Raw genomic sequence first — 21,149 nt, 5'->3', positions numbered from 1 at the left:
CGGTGAGGTGGGGTAGAGGTAGAGTGTAGGTGTCGCGGTGGTGAAAGTTAGAAGTAGAGGCGTGTTGGTAAGTCATTAAGGAAAGAGGTAGATAAGGTAGGGTTTGGGTGAAAAGATATGCCGGATGATAAAGAGGGAAAAAAGGCGGGAATTTTGAATTGGTTTCAGGCGGATTTTAGGTTGGAAAGAACGGCGAGTACTAGTGACTTGGAGGAGTCGTCGGCAGGGGGTAAAAGAGTTAGGGAGGTAGAAGGAGAGTGTGTGCTAGCGAGGGATAAGGGAGAAAGGGAGATTCTAAAGAAAAGTAGATTGCAAATCAGGGTTTACGCGGAAAAGGAAACGCTGAAGCCGGAAGAAATGGAGGCGCTGATGAAAAAGTTAGAGGAGTTAGATCAGAGGATTAAGAATGAATGTAAGAAGGTTAGTGACGAGGTCGGGCAATTGAGAGAGGAAGGTAGAAAGGAGAGAGAGGAGTTCATGAAGAAATGGGAGGAGGAGAAGCTGGAGATGAGTGGTAGGTTAGAAAGCCTAGAGGAAAGGATAGAAAAATTAGAGCAGGGCAACAGAGGGGGAACTCTAGGAGAAAATTCAATGGAGATTGGTGGTATGATTGATAAGGAGACTGAAAGAAGGTTGAGAAACCTGGAAGCGGTAGCGGAAAGGAGAGAAAGAGAGGCAAGAAGAATGAATGTTATAGTAAAAGGAGTCAATATGAATGCGGGAGTGGATTGGAGAAGGGAAGTAGACAGGGTATGGGCTAAAATGGAGGTCGCTGGGGGGAGAAAAAGTATGAGAAAGATTAGAGGGTTGGATAAGGAAGGTAAAGGTCTGAACCTAGTTGAATTGGAAGGGTTTGACAGGAAAAGGGAAGTTATGGTAGCAAAGAGCAAACTGAAAGGGAAGAAAATAAGGGTAGAAGACGACCTGACCTTTGAAGAAAGAAGGATAAGAAGGATTATTATTGATGAGGCAATGAAAGAGAGAGCTTTGGGTAAAGTAGTGAAAGTTGGATATATGAAAATGTGGTTGAATGGAAAGCTGAGAGTGTGGGATGAGTCAGAGGGAAGGTGGATACATTAGGAGGGAAACGAATAATGCAGAAGGTTGATAAAAAGGGTAAGGGGGGAGGGAAAACAAGGGATAGAGTCAAGGGGTGGGGGGCATTTTTGTTTCGGATAGGTTTCTGGAATGTAGCAGGGATTAAAAATAAGGATGAAGACTTCTGGGTGGGGTTAAAAGAATGGGACATTGTTGTCCTCCTAGAGACTTGGGCAAACAATAAGACGGGCCGGGATAAGGGACTCTTGCAAAAGGGGGTTCATGTGAGACATCCAGGAGGCAATAACGACCACGATTAGAGGGAGGGCAAAAGGAGGGATCCTGATAGGGGTAAAAGAAGGAATTCAAATGGGAAAAAGGGGTAAGTGGGATGTGGAGGGTTGGGTGGAAAAAGAGGTTAAGCTAGAAGAAGAGTGGTGGTGGGTGGTTGGGGTCTACGTGAATGGAGACTTAAAAAGAAAGAAGGATCTCATGAATAAATGGATGGATGAAGTGTGGGAAAACCAAATATTAATTGGTGGTGATTTTAATGTGAGGACTGGAGACGAAGGAGGGTTTATGGGTATAGGAGATCAAATGGATATTGAAGTTAGAAATTCCAGAGATAAGGTTATTAACAAGAAAGGTAGAGAGCTCTGTAAGTTTATAAATGAAAGAGGCTGGGCATTCCTGAATGGGTGTGTGACTGGGGACGAGGAGGGTGCATGGACTTTCATAGGGCAAAGAGGCTGCTCGGTTATAGACTTAGTCCTGATTGATGAAAGATGCAGGGATAAGGTTAAGGGCTTAATAGTAGAAGATAGGACCGATTCGGATCATCTCCCAGTGGTGGTGGAATTGAAAGCGCGTGGGAAAAGGTCAGACAATGCGAGGAAAAAACGGATAGAGATGTCAGGAAGAGGCGTGTGGTCTGAAGAAGGTATAGATACGTTTCAGCGTGAGTTTGGGGGGGGGGTGAAGTTGCAGGAGGTGAAGTGGAAGAGATCTGGGGAGGGCTTAAAGGAAGAATCAAAAGTGCGCTAAGGGAAGTGAACAAGGGAGGTGGAAAAAGCGGAGGAAACAGGGGTCGGTGGGATGAGGAATGCAAGGAAGAGAAAAGAAAGTTAAGGAGAGCCTTAAATAAATTTAAACGTGGGAAAGGTGAAAAGAAAGAGTATCTGCGGGAGAAAAAGAGGTATGAGAAAATGTGTGAAGAGAAAAAAGAGGCTGAAAGGCGGAAGTGGGAGGAATATGTATGTAATGCAAAATCCGAGTCTCAAATTTGGAAATTAGTTAATCAGGGAAGAAAAAAGAGAGAGAATATAAATAAAGAGATTAAGATAGATGAATGGGATGAGCACTTTAGGAAAGTGCTTGGGGGAGTAGAGGAAAAGAGAGAAATGATGGTTGAATGTAGTGAGAGATTGGAGGTGGATGCAGAAGAAGATATTGATTTCAAAGAAGTTAGAGACGTGGTGGGTAAGCTAAAGGACTTTAAGGCGTTAGGGGAGGATGGTATACCGAATGAAGTTTGGAAGTATGGAGGGGAAGTTGTGCTAAGTGAGCTCTGGGGGATATGTCAAAGAGTATGGCGTGGGGAGAGATGGCCGGATGAATGGAAAAATGGTGTGATAGTGCCTATTAGGAAAAAAGGTGATGGGACTAAGGTGGAGGATTATAGGGGGATTACGATAATGCAAACTGCGTATAAGGTGTATGTGGGGATTCTGTTTGTAAAAATGGATAAACGGAAACAGGGAAGGGAGAAGTGGGAGAAAATATGGAGCTCAAGAAGCAACGGAGAGTACAAGTTTGTTAAAAGCGCAGGGATTCCGGGATACCTTAAAAAAGGTTGGAGTGAGGAAAGGTGGAGTAGGATTGCTAGATTCAGGCTAGGAGACTGTTTAAAAGGGAATAGGTACTAGGAAAAAAGGGATAATAGACTTTGTAACGTCTGCGGGATGGAAAGGGAGACGTGGGAGCATGTCTGGGAGGAATGTTCGGGTTTGGGGTTGGAGAAAGGATGGCAGGAAATGAGGAATCAGGTATTGGGGGAGGAGAGGCAAGGTGAGAGTTGGCTAAAGGGTATTGAATTGCTTTGGGCGATCTCGGGGTGGAATAAGTAAAGGGGAAAATTAGTATGAAGGCAGCGGAAGCGGAGGTCCCGGAGTGCGTGTGTGAGGGATGAAGGAGTGTAGTAGAGGCGTGAGGCGGTTTTTTCTTTCTACCCAAAGTATTTCTTTTTCCCGCCATTAGGTTTATAAGTGTGAGAGGAAATATTGTAGTGTGCTAAGGATGGATAGTTTTAGCTAGCTATAAGAGTTGAAAGATTATGTAGTAGAGGATAAGTTGATTTGCTGTAAATTCTAGAATGTAAGATTATTGTATGCGGAACGTGGGTCCGCTATTTGTACCCCTGATAAAAGGGCAAATAAATTATTATTATTAAATGGATATCAAGGATGAAAAAAAATTTTTGTTTGAAAAAATCGAATATGGAGCTAGTAGGGAATTTATTCAAGTTTCTTAAACTGCCCTCTAAATTACTGCACGGCCATTATTTGCTGAGATATCAATTATCAAAGACAAAAGGATCTTTTTTCATTTGAAGGTTGATATCTCAGCAGCAGATTGTCGAATAGAGAAACAAAAGAAAGCAAATTTTAGCTGAAAAAATTTCGTAAGCGAGCCATGAATTCGTTTCTTTGAAAAAATTTTTCCCGGCCCCGTAGACCTTAAAAACAAACCAAAAAAATTTAGAAAAATTTTGTCTCGACCTTTTTCTTATGATTCCGCAAAAACCATGGCTCAAAAAAATGTTTTGCTGAAAGATCTTTAAACTAGAGATTTCAAGCTTCAATTTGCTTTTTTTGTTTTTCGGTACGATCATTTTTCACGAAAATACAGCCTTTAAAAAATCACTAAAAAATTAATAAAATTTTGTTGTTCCTTTAATTTTTTGGATAAGTGTATTGTGATGGTGGAGTGGAGTGACCTGTGATTTTTTTTTAATAGTGCTGTGAAAAAGGGATACTACACTAGTTACTGTCAGTGTTACTTAAAAAACTACTCTATTATTACTATTTTTCTTATACCTATGACTTAATACTACTTATTCACTAATTATTATTCTTATTCTACTGGACTATCGTTTATACTTAAAACTAGTATGCTTAAAAACTAGGACAAAGATTGAATTTAAAGAAAAGGATTTCGTTAAGTAAACACTAAGTCCCGGGAACTTAGCCGTGTAGCGACGATAATCCGCGCGAACGGATAGAAAATGAAAGAATGAACGATTGAAATATTAGAGTTTATTTTAATTTCAACTAACATTTCGTGTATTTCAGTGCATTTTATAATTCTTTCAATCTCTTGAATCTTTTAAACGATTCATTTGAAATCTATGTAAGCGTTTTATTTTATTTCCTTTGACTTTGACTGCTCAGGACTTAGAATAATTTTCGCTCGGGCGCGCATTCCCATACTTATACCGCACATTCATATAATTTTATACCTCGCTGAATTCATTCAACTTAAACTTTAAAAACACAGCCATATAAGTATAAATAATAACAATAACTCATTGCTGAAGGAGAATAATAATGTTTATAATAAAATAAACCCAATAGATTATAACAAGTAATATAAGGAATTAGTCGTAAACAAAGTATAGAAATATAAATAAGAAATAGTTCTTAAGTCAGAATAGTAGTAAGAAATAGTAATAGTAAGTACTAATTAATTGTTTAAGCGAAAACATAAAATAATATTTAGAATTTTAGTCCTAGTTTTTAAGCATACTAGTTTTAAGTAGATATAAGAAATAATAATTAGTGAATAAGTAGTATTAAGTCATAGGTATAAGAAAAATAGTAATAATAGTTTTTAAGTAACAATGACAGTAACTAGAGTAGTACTCATTTCCACCGCACTATTAAATCACAGGCCACTCCACTCCACTATCACACCCCTCCTACCTCAACAAAGAAAAGAGGTCAGCTTGCTGACTTCTTTTCTTCCAGCTCGTTCAGCAGCTGGTGGACCGTCTTGCCCAACGCTTCGACTTTTGGTATCGGGGTGCACTTATACCGTACCACTTTAAACAGCCATAATTCCCCATCGTAGGAGGTGAAAGCAACTCGTTTAGCCACTACTTTTGGCCTTACCTCGGCCAGGGGTGTCAGAGACAACAATAATTGCTCCAGACGCGTCTGATGTCTGGACGGGAACAGGTCTCCTGGTTGGTCGTCGAAATACTCCGGGTATTTTTTTAGTAGTGGCACCTCGTCATAGTCCAGCCACGTAGCTTCCGTGAACTGTGGACCGCTGGTTACCAGTGGGCCCGGGTTGGCGGTTGCTACCCTTTTTTCAGGTTTGAGTTCTGCTAACTGGGGACCGTTCTTTTTAAATGGGCCCGGGTTGGTGACAATTTCTTCCATTTCCCTTCCAGGTCTCGTCGTGGTCGTGGCCTCGTTCCTGCTCACTAGGTCTGCGTCTTGGATCGATTCGCCCAACTGGGGACTGCTCTTCTTGAGTGGGCCCGGGTTGGTTGCAGTCGATTCCCTTCTCTGTCCCCCTATCCTCCGTTTCTTCTTAGGGAAACTCACCGTGGCTCGAGCGGGAAAGGCGTCGTCGTTGTCGGGCTGCTCCTTACTGCTGACGTGGCCAGTATCGAGGTTGGTGCTCGTGAGATCGTTGGGTTTCCCACGGGGGCTCTCCCCAACCAGTTCGGCCGTTGACTGGGGACCGCTGGTTACCAGTGGGCCCGGGTTGGCGGTTGCCTTTACTGGTTTGGCAAGTTTTATTATTTCGGCGCTGGCTGGCCGAATTACGGGCCTTTTGGGTGGCCTTTTAAAACCGGGCTTGGTCGGGTCGTATGGCTCGACCTTTTTGACTAGGTGGTATTTCACTTTTTGGACCTTCGTTAGCCGTATGTCGGGCCTTTTCCGGGTGTTGGTGGCTGGTGTTGAGGTAAGCGGGGGTGTGGTGGTCTCGGTGATTGGCTCCAGAATCAGCTGGGGTTGTCGCTGCAGCATTTCTTTCCTCAGCCAGATTTCTTCCTCCATCGTGAGTTCTTGGTTCGCTGAAGATTGCATCTCTACACAGATTAAAATAGTTTTCGAACGGTTTACAATAGTGATAATCATACTGTTTCATTCATTCATTCATTCCTAAATCGTAACTGAGAGCTTGCACGGTTCTTTTTTTTTTTTTATATGAGGTAGTAGAACAAAAGAAAAGAGAAAAAAAACATTTGAAGTGAATAATATAATTTTAAAGACAAAACAAAATTCCTCAAAACCAAAATAACTGATCCTAATGCTACCCCCTTTTACGGGGTGGCCCATTTTCAACCCGGATCTCCGGTGCTAGAGGTTAATCTGGCCTTTTTGGCCGTAGCCCGAATTATTCATTCAAGTTCATGATTTGCAGGTTCATCTAGTTCCGGTTTCTAATCGCGGTCGCGGTCAGGTTATTCGCGGTCAGGTTTCAATTCAGGTTCCACTTTTGTTCGTGGTCGCGGTCAGATTATTCACGGTCAGGTCCCAATTCAGATCCCCGTTTTATTCGAGGTCGCAGTCTGATTGTTCACGGTCAGGTTCCAATTCAGGTTCCACTTTTGTTCGCGGTCGCGGTCAGATGGTTCGCGGTCAGGTTCCAATTCAGGTTCCAGTTACGAATTCACAGGTTACCCCAGTACGGTGAGATTACCCACTCCAAAGAGCATTGAATGTGGTGAAGCGGCAGGGCGAAAATCCCTTTTTCCTCGCGGATTTTAACCCACACTATGCCGATATTACACCCCGCATGCTGGCCAAGTGTCAACCCTCTCACCGGTACCGGATTGTATTGCTCGGATGACATCCCACACCTTTTCTGATAACCCCGACGCGGTTGCTTCGGTATCTATTGGTGTGCGGATTGTCATTATACTGATCATACCTACGTGTGAGATCCGGTTGCAAGTTGCTCACAAAAGAACAACAATCAAACTTTCGTGGTACTCGTTATCTCGGAAATTAATCAGGTCCCTGTTCGAGCGCCATTTTGTAACGAGTCAAAAATAACCGGTTTAAATTTTAATTATTAATTAAACATAAAATATAACCCAAATTAATTGAGACAAATCCTTTTAAATACCGGAAAATCAGAACTTAAGACTCCCCTGAAGCAACCGGGAAGGGGGGGGTAGACCGCGATCTTAGACCGCGTAAAGTTTGATATGTGTGTGTGTGTGTGTGTGTGTGTATGTGTGTATATTTTGTGTGTTACGGGACCGCGTGGAATTATTTAATAACCAGCGACATTTTGTTATTAAACCGCGTTAAAAGTATGGATATTATTTATTGTAAAGGTAGTAGAACTGAGCATCGGAGCTCGTGTAAAAAGGTTTTGTTTGCTATCTTATTTAAATAAAGTCTTTGATTATTGTTTATTTGTAAGACTGTGTATAAATTAAAGACCCCTTTTGAACCCTGGACTCCGGCGAGCTAAACCAAGCAAAAAGGGGTAACGGTTTATTTGGAATTATCAATGTGCTGATGTATAATTGATAACAAATTACTTATTCATCTACGTTCTGATTTTCTGGCAATTAAAATGATTCGTCTTAATTAATTCATGTATTAATTAATAATTTAATTTAAACCGCGTATTTTACTCGTTACAAATTTTTGGCGCTCGAACAGGGACCTGACCGCGAATAATTCCAGAGGTAACGGGTACCGCGAGAGTTTTTATTAACATTTGTTTTTTCTTTTTCGTTTGTATCATTTATTTCCGTTAAAATCATGAAAAAGCAACCGGTAACCGGATCCCAAACGGGGGTATGGTCGCTTCGTAAGGATGCCCTTATAAAAGAACTCGAGAAATATCCAGTGATCATCGAACCGCAGGCAACGTTATCAGAATTAAGATTTCTTTTGCGAACGGAACTAAATAAAGCGAAAGCCGCGAACGCGGGTCGTGCGGGTCGGTACGATAAATTATTAGTCGATCTCGATCGTTCCGAAGCCGAATTGGACAATCTCGACAACTCAGACGACGGTGCGACGATTGAAGACCCTGAGAACGACGACGAACACCCGTCAGACGAAGACCGGGGCAGCGTGGACCAATCACCTGAGACAAGAAATGCCCGACACCGACAAACCCGAGAAGAACAAATCCGGGTTGAGATTGAGCGGGAAGAACGTGAGAGGTTTGAAAGAGAAGAACGAGAAAGAATCGAGGCAGAAGAAAGGGAACGAATGGAGAACGAGAGAAAGCAACGAGAGGAACGAGAGCGTCAAGCTCGGGAAGCAAGGGAACAAGCCGAGAGAAAACAGGCTGAGAGAGAACAGACCGAGAGGGAAGCTCGCGAAGCCGCGGAACGAGCTGATCGTGAATTACGAGAACGAGTACGCCAAGAAATCCGGGCGCAAATTTTACGCGAAAGAGAGGAACAACGGGCGCGTGAAGCAGGTGGGGAAGAGAGAGAAGCGAGAGTGAGACGCGAGAATGAACAGCGAGAGAGAGAAGAACAAGAATTGCGAGCCCGTTTGCGAGAAGAAATTCGTGCTCAAATAATTCGCGAGGAAAATGAGCGACGCGAACGCGAAAACCGAAACCGGCGGACAGGTCACGAGTCCATGGAAGTAGCCGAACCCAGAGCTGGTTCCTCAAGACAAGGAACACCGCTACCAAGTCGCGCCCGACAGTCACTATTGGTAGATGACTCAGTCGAGCTTCGAAAGAGGGACTTGGTACGGAAATGGGGCGTCGTATTCAATGGGGAACGCGACGTCCAGGAATTCCTGGAACGGCTGGAAGAACTGGCAGAAAGCTATGGGTATGAGATGGACCACCTAGTGCCATGCATCCCGATTTTGCTCCGGGAAAAAGCTCTTCTCTGGTACAGGAATAACAAGAGAGATTGGGTTTCTTGGGAAGACTTCGTATCAGATTTAAAAGCTTTTTATCTGCCTCCAGGACTCGAACTAGAGCTGGAAGAACAAATCCGGAACCGCGTGCAAAGATCGACCGAAACCGCGGCAGAATATGCAACCAAATTGCAAACACTAATGAGAAGACACGGTCAAATGTCAACCACAGCCCGTCTCACTCGTTTGTATCATAATTTGAGACCCGAGTATCGCCGATACATTAAACGTACGGAATTTACCACTGTTCCGGAACTCTTACGACTCGCGGGTGAATACGAACAACTAGTCGCGCAGGAAAGAGCCCCTCCGGCCAAAGAAACTAAACAACCACCACGGAAACCGGTAAAAACCGTGACACCAGCACACCACTCGAAATTCTCGAGTATAATTGGCGAGAGTGTTGTTGGAGATGTCGACAACGGGGACATACTAAGCCTGAATGTACGAATCAGTGGGTGAAATCTTGCATGCAGTGTGGTAAAATGGGAACGTTTTCCCGAGATTGTCCTTGTCCGAGACAGGGAAACGCCGAGAGGACCGGTACACGCTCCCAAATCCGGTCCGTGATTTCCCCGGGAGCACAAAATCAAACGATCAACGCGCCGAGAATCCCCGAGCCGAAGGCAGGCAATTCCAGCCAACAGCCGTAAAAACCAGCGATAAACGTCCTTTTGCCGAGATCAGACTCGGAAACGCGAAAATCCATGCATTAATGGATACCGGGGCGACCGCGTCAATAATTTCTGAACACACGTGGCATTTCATCCAAGCAAACAAACTATACACGCGCTATGATTCCACGCCAGTACAAGGATCAACAATGGGCAACCATATTGTGCGATCAACTGGGACCGCGTGGGTTGCCATAGAACATGAGAACCAAGGATATACCTTACCGTTCCATGTCATCACCGCGTATACGAATGACATGCTTCTGGGTATTGACAACTTGTCAGCAATGGGCTATCAATTGATACGCCAACCTGGGACATTTGACTGTCATACCCTCGACATAAAGCATGATCTAGAAGCTGCCCGTCAAGAAATCAAGACCTGGGTTAAATTGGATGAATCAATAACTGGCCCAACGCGGTGAGCGACCCATAAAATTAAAATTAAACCTGGAACCGAACCGGTAAAAACGCGTTACTTTCCGAAGAACCCCAAAATGCAACAGATCATGAATGAGGAAGTTGACAAGATGCTGAAAGATGGAATCATCGAACCGTCAAACAGCCCGTGGAATTCCCCGGTCGTATTAGTACGTAAAAAGGACCGGAAATACCGTTTTTGTGTTGACTTCCGCAAAGTAAACGACGTTTCCGAAAAAGACGCATTCCCAATACCCCACGTGAATGCATCTCTTGATAAATTAAGAAAAGCAAAATTTATCAGTACCATCGACTTGAAAAGCGGATATTGGCAGATACCACTGGAAGACGAAAGCAAACCGATTACTGCTTTCACGATACCCGGACGTGGTCTGTTTCAATTCCGTGTAATGCCCTTTGGACTACATTCTGCTCCTGCAACGTTCCAGCGAGTAATGTACGAAGTCCTGGGCGCTGACCTCGAAGCTCACGTGGTAGTGTATTTGGACGATATAATAATCGTCAGTGAAACCCTTGCCGAGCACATGAATATTCTGAAAAAAGTTATGACACGACTTCGCACCGCGAACTTGAAATTGAACCCCGAAAAATCCCACTTTCTAAAACAAAGTACCGTGTATTTGGGTCATGTCATCGACGAACAAGGAATCCGAACGGATCCAGAAAAGGTCAAAGCAATTACCGAGATTGCTCCCCCGCGTACAACCAAAGAACTGCGCCAGTTCTTGGGAATGATATCCTGGTATCGACGGTTTATTCCCAACTGCGCAGACCTGACCAAACCATTGACTTGTCTTCTGCAGAAAAGAAAACGATGGAAATGGGAAAATGCTGAACAAACGGTGTTTGAAACCCTGAAAAATCATCTGAAATCGGACCCCCTATTGGTTCCCCCGGATTTTTCTAAACGTTTCGTCTTACAAACGGATGCGAGTGACGTTGGAATAGGCGCTGTCCTGACACAGGAACACGACGGTGCAGAAAAAGTCGTCGCATACGCGAGTCGATCGTTAAACAAAGCCGAGCGGAATTACAGCGTAACCGAGAAAGAATGTCTTGCAGTGGTCTGGGCGATTCAGAAAATGAGACCATACCTTGAAGGGTATGAGTTCACGGTCATTACGGATCACCAGTCACTAAAATGGCTCCGATCGATCGGAAGTCCGAGTGGTCGGGTAGCCAGATGGAATCTTTACTTGCAACAGTACGAGTTTGACGTCGTTTATCGAAAAGGGAAATGGAATAAAGTCGCAGACGCGTTATCGCGAAGCACTATTGCCAATTCCGACGAAAATGACCCTCACGAACCGGAAACCGATTTAATTCTTGAAGCAATTGATCTTGGCGATTCTTGGTATGAACGAACGGTCAAAGGGGTCGAGAATGACCCTCAAAGATATCCCGAGTATTGTCTGAAACAAGACTTATTGTATCGGCACCGATATCATAGCCTAGACTATGCAGACCGAGGCAATGTCTGGAAACTGTGTATTCCAGCAGCGGGAGTGAGACAGATCATCCGCGAGAACCATGATGTGCCCTCGGCTGGACATTGCGGAATCACTAAAGGATTGCTCGGGTATCAAGTCAATATTATTGGCCGCGTATGAGAGCCGAAATCACTGAGTATGTGCGGCAATGTGTGGAATGTCAAGCGTACAAGGCCTCACAGCAACCACCATCGGCCCCAATGGGGACAATTCCGGCCCTGAGGCCATGGTCAGTGGTAGCTGCTGATGTAATCGGACCAAAACCGCGATCCTCACGGGGAATGTGTTATCTGGTAGTTTTTCAAGACAAATTCACAAAATGGATAGAAGTTCAACCGTTACGGCAACAGACAGCCTCCGCGATCACCAACGCGTTTAAAGAACGGGTTCTGCTACGTTTTGGAAGGGTAGAGACAGTTATTACCGACAATGGTACCCCTTTTGTCAGCAAAGAATTCACTTCTTTGCTCCAGCAATTCGGGATAAAACACGTCCGAACCCCACCATATTCGCCACAGTGCAATCCCGTCGAACGTACGAACCGGGTAATTGGCACAATGATCGCTCAATTTGTCGGGACAAACCAGAGAAACTGGGACAAGCAAGTTCCGGAATTTGCATTCGCGTATAATACCGCGAAACACGATGCCACGGAATTTTCCCCGGCATATCTAAATTACGGCCGCGAAATACAGCCCCCTTCATCGGTACGATCTCGCGCCGAACAAGGGAAAAGCGAGGTGTACGACCCTCACCGGGCAGCGAAGACTCTGGAGGACACAATCGAGTTAGTCAAAGTAAACTTGGCACAGGCGTATGAAAAACAAGCCAAGTATTACAATCGAAAGCGAGGTTCTTGGCAACCAGCTCCTGGGGATCTGGTCAGCAAGAGAGAACATCACTTGTCATCCGCGATTGATAATTTTTCGGCTAAACTCGCTGAGAAGTTCGCTACGGGCGTTACCGTGACGAAAGTCGTAGGACCTTCGGTATACGAAGTTACCAAGGAAGGTAAAACCTTCACCGCGCACCTTAAAGACTTAAAACCCTTTCACGAGGGAAACCCCCTGAAACCTGACCGCGACCTACTTGACCACGAACAACTTGACCGCGACCACGAACAATGGGAGCCAGAATTAGACGAAACTTTGCAACCGCGTCGTATAACTCGGGCTATGATCAGAAAAGCTAATTCTCCCCCTATCACCGGAGACCCGGGTTGAAATCCATACTTTTAACGCGGTTTAATAACAAAATGTCGCTGGTTATTAAATAATTCCACGCGGTCCCGTAACACACAAAATATACACACATACACACACACACACACACACACACACACACATATATCAAACTTTACGCGGTCTAAGATCGCGGTCTACCCCCCCTTCCCGGTTGCTTCAGGGGAGTCTTAAGTTCTGATTTTCCGGTATTTAAAAGGATTTGTCTCAATTAATTTGGGTTATATTTTATGTTTAATTAATAATTAAAATTTAAACCGGTTATTTTTGACTCGTTACAAAATGGCGCTCGAACAGGGACCTGATTAATTTCCGAGATAACGAGTACCACGAAAGTTTGATTGTTGTTCTTTTGTGAGCAACTTGCAACCGGATCTCACACGTAGGTATGATCAGTATAATGACAATCCGCACACCAATAGATACCGAAGCAACCGCGTCGGGGTTATCAGAAAAGGTGTGGGATGTCATCCGAGCAATACAATCCGGTACCGGTGAGAGGGTTGACACTTGGCCAGCATGCGGGGTGTAATATCGGCATAGTGTGGGTTAAAATCCGCGAGGAAAAAGGGATTTTCGCCCTGCCGCTTCACCACATTCAATGCTCTTTGAAGTGGGTAATCTCACCGTACTGGGGTAACCTGTGAATTCGTAACTGGAACCTGAATTGGAACCTGACCGCGAACCATCTGACCGCGACCGCGAACAAAAGTGGAACCTGAATTGGAACCTGACCGTGAACAATCAGACTGCGACCTCGAATAAAACGGGGATCTGAATTGGGACCTGACCGTGAATAATCTGACCGCGACCACGAACAAAAGTGGAACCTGAATTGAAACCTGACCGCGAATAACCTGACCGCGACCGCGATTAGAAACCGGAACTAGATGAACCTGCAAATCATGAACTTGAATGAATAATTCGGGCTACGGCCAAAAAGGCCAGATTAACCTCTAGCACCGGAGATCCGGGTTGAAAACGGGCCACCCCGCAAAAAGGGGGTACCATTAGGATCATTTATTTTGACTTTGATGAGTTTTTTTTTTCATGATAAAACATATATAAAGATATCATTATATATATCATTTTTTTTTATATATATAAATTATATGTTTTTCTTTCTCTTTTGTTCTACTACCTCTGCTAAAAAAAAAAAGAACCGTGCAACATCTCAGTTGCGAACTAGGAATGAATGAATGAATGAAACAGTATGATATTCACTATTGTAAACCTTTTCGAAAACTATTGTGTATAGATGCAATCTTCAACAAACCAAGAATTCACGATGGAAGAGGAGCTAGAGCTGTTGGAGCAAATGGTACAACGTCAGCCGTGCCTGATTTTGGAGCCAATCGCCGAGCCGACCACCGAGACAATCACGACAACCACCACACCCCCGCCTACCACCGCAGCAAAGACAGCAACCAACGCCAGGAAAACACCCGGAGTCCACGTCCGAGAAATCCAGGAGGTCAGACTACATTTAGTCAAAAAGGTCGAGCCATACGACCCGACCAAGCCCGGATTTAAGAGACCAACCAAACGGCCCATAATCCGACCGGACAGCGCCAGTTTAATGGGACTCGCGAAGCCAGTGACAGCCACCAACCCGGGCCCACGCATACGCAGTCCCCAGTTGGCAGCTAAACCACCTCAGAGGGCAGAAAAGCCGCTTGAAGTGCCACCAACCACGGCACCGACCGACACAAACGAAGTTTGGCCTGCTCGAGCTACCACCAGTTTCCCCAAGCGAAAGCGGAGGGTTGGGGAAAATAGCCAGCTCAGGAAGTGGCCCAAACTGGACTCATCTCCAAAGAACGGTTTCCAGTTGGAACCAGCCACCACGGTTGCCAAGAAATCTGGCATAAGAAGATCCGGGACACCTAAAAAAGGGAAAAGAGTTATCACCAACCCGGGCCCACTCAAGATGAGCAGTCCCCAGTTGGCCATAACAAAGCCGAAGCCGACCACCAGCAGTACCCTCGAGCAGCCGAGAGTCGCCATTGGAACTGGAAGAAAAATAGGAGTGGTTATTACCAACCCGGGCCTACGCGCACGCAGTCCCCAGCTGGAAACAACCACAGCAACCTGGCTCGAGTACGACGACGCACCACTATTGTCCGAGTACCCGAGCCAGTTTGAGTCACTGCCAGGAGATCTTTTTGAACCACCGAGGAAGATACGGACACCTCTGGAAAGACTCCTGTTATCCTTGACACCACTGGCAGAGGTACAGCCGAAAGTGGTTAAGAAAAAGGCAGTTTTCACCGCGTACGACGATGCATTAAGCCTGTACAAGGTGACAAGGTGCAAGTATTCACGGACACCCAAGATCGAGTCAATGGGAAAGACGGCCTGGGACATGCTGGCCAGACTCAGAGAACGGGAAGAATAAAAAGACAGGAAGAAAAGAGGATAGCAGGCTATCCCCTTTTCTTTGTTGAGGTGGGAGGGGTGTGATGGTGGAGTGGAGTGACCTGTGATTTTTTTTTTAAGAGTGCTGTGAAAAAGGGATACTACACTAGTTACTGTCATTGTTACTTAAAAAACTACTCTATTATTACTATTTTTCTTATACCTATGACTTAATACTACTTATTCACTAATTATTATTCTTATTCTACTGGACTATCGTTTATACTTAAAACTAGTATGCTTAAAAACTAGGACTAAAATTCTAAATATTATTTTCTTTTGTTTAAACAATTGATCACTATTGTACTTATTACTACTCTATTATCTATTGACTTAAAAACTATTACTTATTTATGCTTCTATTTAATATGACTTATACTTTTGTATGTAATATTTTTTTCTTACTCTTATTATAATCATTATTATTTTCCTTTAACAATAAGTTATTATTATTTATACTTATATGGCTGTGTTTTTTAAGTTTAAGATGAATGAATATAGCGAGATATAAAATTATATGGACGAACTGTATAAGTATGTGAATGCGCGGCCGAGCGAAAATTATTTTAAGTCCTGAGCACCAAAGTCAAAGGAAATAAAATAAAACCGCTTATATAGATTTTAAATGAATCGTTTAAAAGATTCAAGAGATTGAAAGAATTATAAAATGAACTGAAATACAAGAAATATTAGTGAAATTTAAAATAAACTCTAATATTTCAATCGTTCATTCTTTCATTTTCTATCCGTCCGCACGGATTATCGTCGCTCGCACGGCTAAATTCTCGGGACTTAGTATTTACTTAACATCTTAAACGAATTCTTTTCTTTTAAATTCAATTTTACATACGATAAAAATAATTTCTCTCGATTTCCTTTGACTTTTTAACTCGGGACTTAGAAAAATTTCACAAACAATATACTCTCGATGTCAACAACAGAGGGCGAGGGAATTTATTCCCGTTCACCTCTACAAAAGGTAGATATAATGATGAAACCGCGCATATGAGCCCGTACAAGGCAACTTAGTCTCCCGAGACGTTATCTAGAGGAAGGCCATTCCCTGGACAACAACTGGAACTTCGCCTACCCCACGTCCGACCGGATCAAGGTAAGCGAAATTTGTATTCTCGTGGAGATTTGGTGTCCCCGTACTAAGGCCTTCTGCTGAGGTACGGTAGGTGAAACTAACCGCGTAGGTGGGGGTTAGACGGAGACCATCCGCTTACCCTCTGGGACGGGACTTCGTGTAGGGCCGACGGGGTAGTCGACCAGACTCCCCTGAAGCACCCGGGAGGGGTAGTACCGCGTGGTAGACCGCGAATCTTTTGAGTATGTGTGTAACCGTGTAAACCGCGTAACCGTGTAAACCGCGTAACCGTGTAAACCGTGTAAGCCGTGTATACCGTGTAAGCCGTGTATAAATTGTTAAATAAACAATAAACCGCGAATAAATTGTTAAATAAACAACAAGCCATAATTATATAACATTAAAACCGCGTTTAATTATCAATATTAATTATTGTAAGAGGTAGTAGAAAAGGGCTGGAAGCCATTGTAATTATTTAATAATAAATCCTAGTTTATTATTCTGTCTAAATCTGTGTGTCTTTTCTTTCTTTTGGAAAAAAGTTTCTTTTTTTAGTTAAGTAAAGTTTTGTTGATTGATTAATTAACATTGTCTATAAATTAAAAAAAAAACCCTTTTGAACCCTGGACTCCGGCGAGCTAAACCAAGCAAAAAGGGGTAGTTGGATAATTTATACAGTCAAAATTTTAGTGATTATCAATTACTTCTTGTGTTGATTAACTCGATCATACTTTTAATCACTAATGTTCTGTTTCGTCTAACTTCTGAATTTCTGGTGACATACAAAACTGACTTGACGTGTTTCTCTGACAGTAATCATTTAATTGATTACTCTGTGTTATATATTTATAATTAAAACCCAATTATACCCGTTACAGTATATTGAGACAATGTGAATTGTCATCATCATCCTCAGCCTTGCAGCTCCCGTTTTCTACCCGTCTCGTTGCCGCCTGAAACGATATGAGTTATAGTGCCGTGGTCACATGACGAATTGTCACGTCGACGCATGTCCGTCAGGTGAAAGTAGGGACAGTTCCGAGGCTGGTCCTACGCCCAAATTTATCGGTAATCACTTCGATCCTGGATCAACTAGCGCATAGACGTTTCTCTAATTGTATTCAGTATCAAATATCAGACAATCTTACTTGTACTATTTCTATCATTTTGTCATATATTATCTTATTTTATTGCGTATTAATTAATTATTTTAAATCAAGTTAGATTTATTAAGTTTATTGTACGTTACCGGCGATTCACTCGTATATTAAATAATATTAAGTTTAAATTATAAAATCAGCGGATTACAAGGCGTTATTCCACGTGGTTACGGATTGCATATCCGGCGTTCCAACCAGGACTGCGTTTATTGTACTTTGCGGAAATTACTGTAAGTAAATGAATCTCTGTTACGATTGGCAATAAACTTGCGTACTTCTATAAAATCGATCCTCTACATTATACAATGCCTTTGTTCTATCCTCGTCCTAAAATACTGGTAAGATTACCGAATAGTTTGATTTAATAATTACAAATTAAGTTATAAGTAGTAACTCGACCATTGATAAGTCTAATTTATAATTTTATAATAAGCCGTGAGGTAAGTTGATAAGCTTTTTTATACGTTGCCGAGTTTGGACAAGTGCGGGTTCTTACTTCGCAAGAACCCAAGCCCATTGCTCTGTCTTATACTCAAAAATTTCGTAGAGGCCAGCCTAAGCCAGGGTTCAACCCGCGAATCCTGGTGGCTGCTGGTTAGAATCGCCAAGCAAAAAGGCGATTTGTCTTAATATATATATATATATATATATACAATATAACGCGTCTTGTCATCACGATAGCGCCCTCAATTCTTAACGGGTCTTAATGAAATTTAATACACTCATTTATTGGACGATTACCTTGATCAAGTTCGAAGATGAGCCCAATCAGTCGATTAGTTAGGAAGTTGTGGGTGTTTGAAATTTTTTCTGATTTTCATAAAAATGAATTTGCTGGCTTTGTTCTGAAATAACTTTTGAACCGAAAAGGATAACTCAATTCTGTAAAAAGAATCTCAAAATTTGAACGATTAGCTTTAATTTTCACTGTGATACTTGATTTTTCAAAACATCTTTTCTAACAATTTGATGATATCGAAAATTTCACAAAAAATAAAAAAAGCTTATTATTGCAGCTTACCCCTCTAATAACTTCGGAATGATATGACATACCTCAATTCCTTGAAACATTCATGTTGTAGCTTTAAATAAGTATCTTATTTGATATAATAGTCATCGTTTTTTATTAAATAATTTTTGGTTATGCCATATCATTTCGAAGTTATTAGAAATAACATATAAAATTGTTTACACTACCGTAACATATTTTTCATTAGGTACTTTATTTGTTATGAAGTTCACCAAATTTTTGTATCTGAATGAGAAATCTACCTTTCCATTCCGGGTAATGCCGGATGGCTCTTTTATTTTAGGTACTTCGGTTATATTATTTTTTCCTATTGGTTGACGTTTACATATTCCTTTATCGTAGAGTATGAAGAATCTGTCTAATTCCGTGTTTTCGGATCGTAAAGCAACATACTTACGAACTTTATCACTGTATTCATCTTGAATAACAAATGAACGCGGGTAATAATTTTTTGTACCTCGGATGTTAACGATAAATCGAGATCCGGTGTCTTCTGCATCATAAGTTTTGATTGAGCAGTATTCGCCAGACCTTAATGCCCTACAAAAACCGAATATTAGTATCACCTATAATAAAATAACTTTTGTAAACATTTAGTTGTATATAAATAAAATTGTAAATAATTTATATGTAGTATATTCCATAATTTATATTATTTAGCTTTAACTAACCTTCATAGCCAGATAGATGTCGTCAGTAGCGTCATTAAAAAATATTTCAATCTGATTTATCGATAAAACTTTAGACTTCTTAGGTTTAAACCCTTTAACATTATTTTTTAACAAAGTTTTGAGTTTGTGAAAAGTGTCAATGTTAATTGAATGTTTGAGATTAAGTTGGGTTTTCAACATTGACCATCGACTCCAGAGCGTAAACGGTATCAAGCTTTTTATCAAGCTTGTTAATTCATTAAAATAGACTAGCAACACGCTCTCTGTTATTTCTTTAATTTTTCTATCCTCTTTCCACTTGACAAAATTTCGATAGCAAAGATTGTACACTGCACTTGATTTATTAGCAATTAGTTTGTTTTCTACTAACCGAGCTTATTTTTCGATATTCATGGCTACATCGTCATCACTTGAACCCAAGCCCTCGGAAGAGCTCATACTTGAATTTAGAATTAAAAAAATTTTTTACTGTTCATTATTTTTAACTTCCCGCCAAGAAAATCGACGATTTTCGAAAAATTGGGAAGTTATTGTTTTCACCCCGATTTGCAAAAATCGAAATTTCATCAGATGTCAACGTTTTGAGGTCCCAGAAAGCTATTCTGACTATTTTTGAATGATGTCCAAGTGTGTGTATGTATGTATGTATGTGTGTATGAGTATGTATGTGTGTGTGTGTGTGTGTGTGTGTGTGTGTGTGTGTGTGTGTGTGTGTGTGTGTGTATGTATGTGTGTGACCGGTCTATAACTTTTTAACTAATGAACCGATTTGGATAGTTAAGGCGGCAATCGAAAAAGCTTGTTGGCCATCAACTTTTCTGAGAATTTCAAATCATTTGATCAAGTAGACTCGAAAATATTGGTGGATTACGGAAAAAAAATTTTTTTTTTGTTTTTTATTGATTTTTCAGAAACGACTTGAACGATCAACTTCAAAATCTAATCAGCTCTAGAACTTAAGAAAACGCGTCGATTGCCGCCTTAGCCATCTCAATCGGATGATTCGCTCGAGAGTTATCGCGAGAGAAAGAAATGGTAAAAAACGTTTTTTTGCGAATATCTTCGAAACATCTGAACCAACAATTTTAAAATCTAATCAGCTCTAGAACTTAATAAAATACGCCGATTGCCGCTTCAACCATCAAAATCGGTCAATTCGTTCCTGAGATATCGTTGGAGAAAGAAATGCTAAAATCCGTTTTTTTTCGAAAACAATGGCACACAAAAGTATTTTCGAGTTCGAAGAGCTCGAAAATGTATCCACAACAATGTTTTCGAGCGGGAAGTTTCGGGGCTGGCCCGCAGGGTCAACCGATAGACAGATTTTTTTGAATAAGGATATCCTGATGAGGTCCTGACAAGGAACTGGTCAGGTTGACCCGATGGCAAATAACTTCATTTTAAATAAGGATATCCTGATGCGGTCCTGATAAGGAACTCGTCAGGTTTGCCCTTATAAGGCAAACCTTATATTAACCTGACAAGGTCCTTATGGTACTTCAGGCAAATCAGGAAGAAATTTTAGTCGGGTACTTATTGCTTTCCTTACTCAGATCTTGCTATATAAAATTTCACTGTACAGTCTTATAAAATTGTGTATAAAATTTTATATAATATTATAAAATCGTGTTTAACTTTACAAAATTTTATACAATTCTATAAAATTGTATGAAATTCTATAAAATTTTGGTGTAAAATCTTATAAAATTTGATATAATTTTCTAAAATTTTTTAAAAACATTTTTTTCCGGGAATGGAAACAATTTTTGACACAAGACATATTGATTAATTAGATACTGAATACATCTTCAACTAAAATCGTTTTTTAAAATTCAGTATTGATTTTTATTACTCATATCTATGAATCTCATTGTTATATAATGTTTTAATCTTAATTCGAACACTTTCTAGGGTTATTATGGAACCGAAGGTTATATATATTTACAGAAACAATAGCAAAGACAGTGCCAG

General features: G+C 41.6%; 1 protein-coding gene across 1 annotated transcript; it reads left to right on the top strand.

Moving 5' to 3' along the window:
- The first annotated feature begins 14,097 nt into the window (after positions 1–14,097).
- On the top strand, positions 14,098–15,207 carry LOC130667170 (mucin-2-like). Its single transcript, XM_057468660.1, has one exon. It carries the CDS (start codon positions 14,098–14,100, stop codon positions 15,205–15,207), a length of 1,110 nt encoding a protein of 369 aa, XP_057324643.1.
- The last annotated feature ends 5,942 nt before the right edge of the window (positions 15,208–21,149 follow it).

The sequence above is a fragment of the Microplitis mediator genome, chromosome 4 (assembly GCF_029852145.1).
Source record: "Microplitis mediator isolate UGA2020A chromosome 4, iyMicMedi2.1, whole genome shotgun sequence".
NCBI lineage: Eukaryota > Metazoa > Arthropoda > Insecta > Hymenoptera > Braconidae > Microplitis > Microplitis mediator.
Note: the sequence above shows the minus strand (reverse complement) of the source record. Positions and strands in the feature narration are given on the sequence as shown.

What these genes read in the sequence shown, in the direction of transcription:
- LOC130667170 (XM_057468660.1), top strand. Translation starts at nt 14,098, where the DNA reads ATGGAAGAGGAGCTAGAGCTGTTGGAGCAAATGGTACAACGTCAGCCG.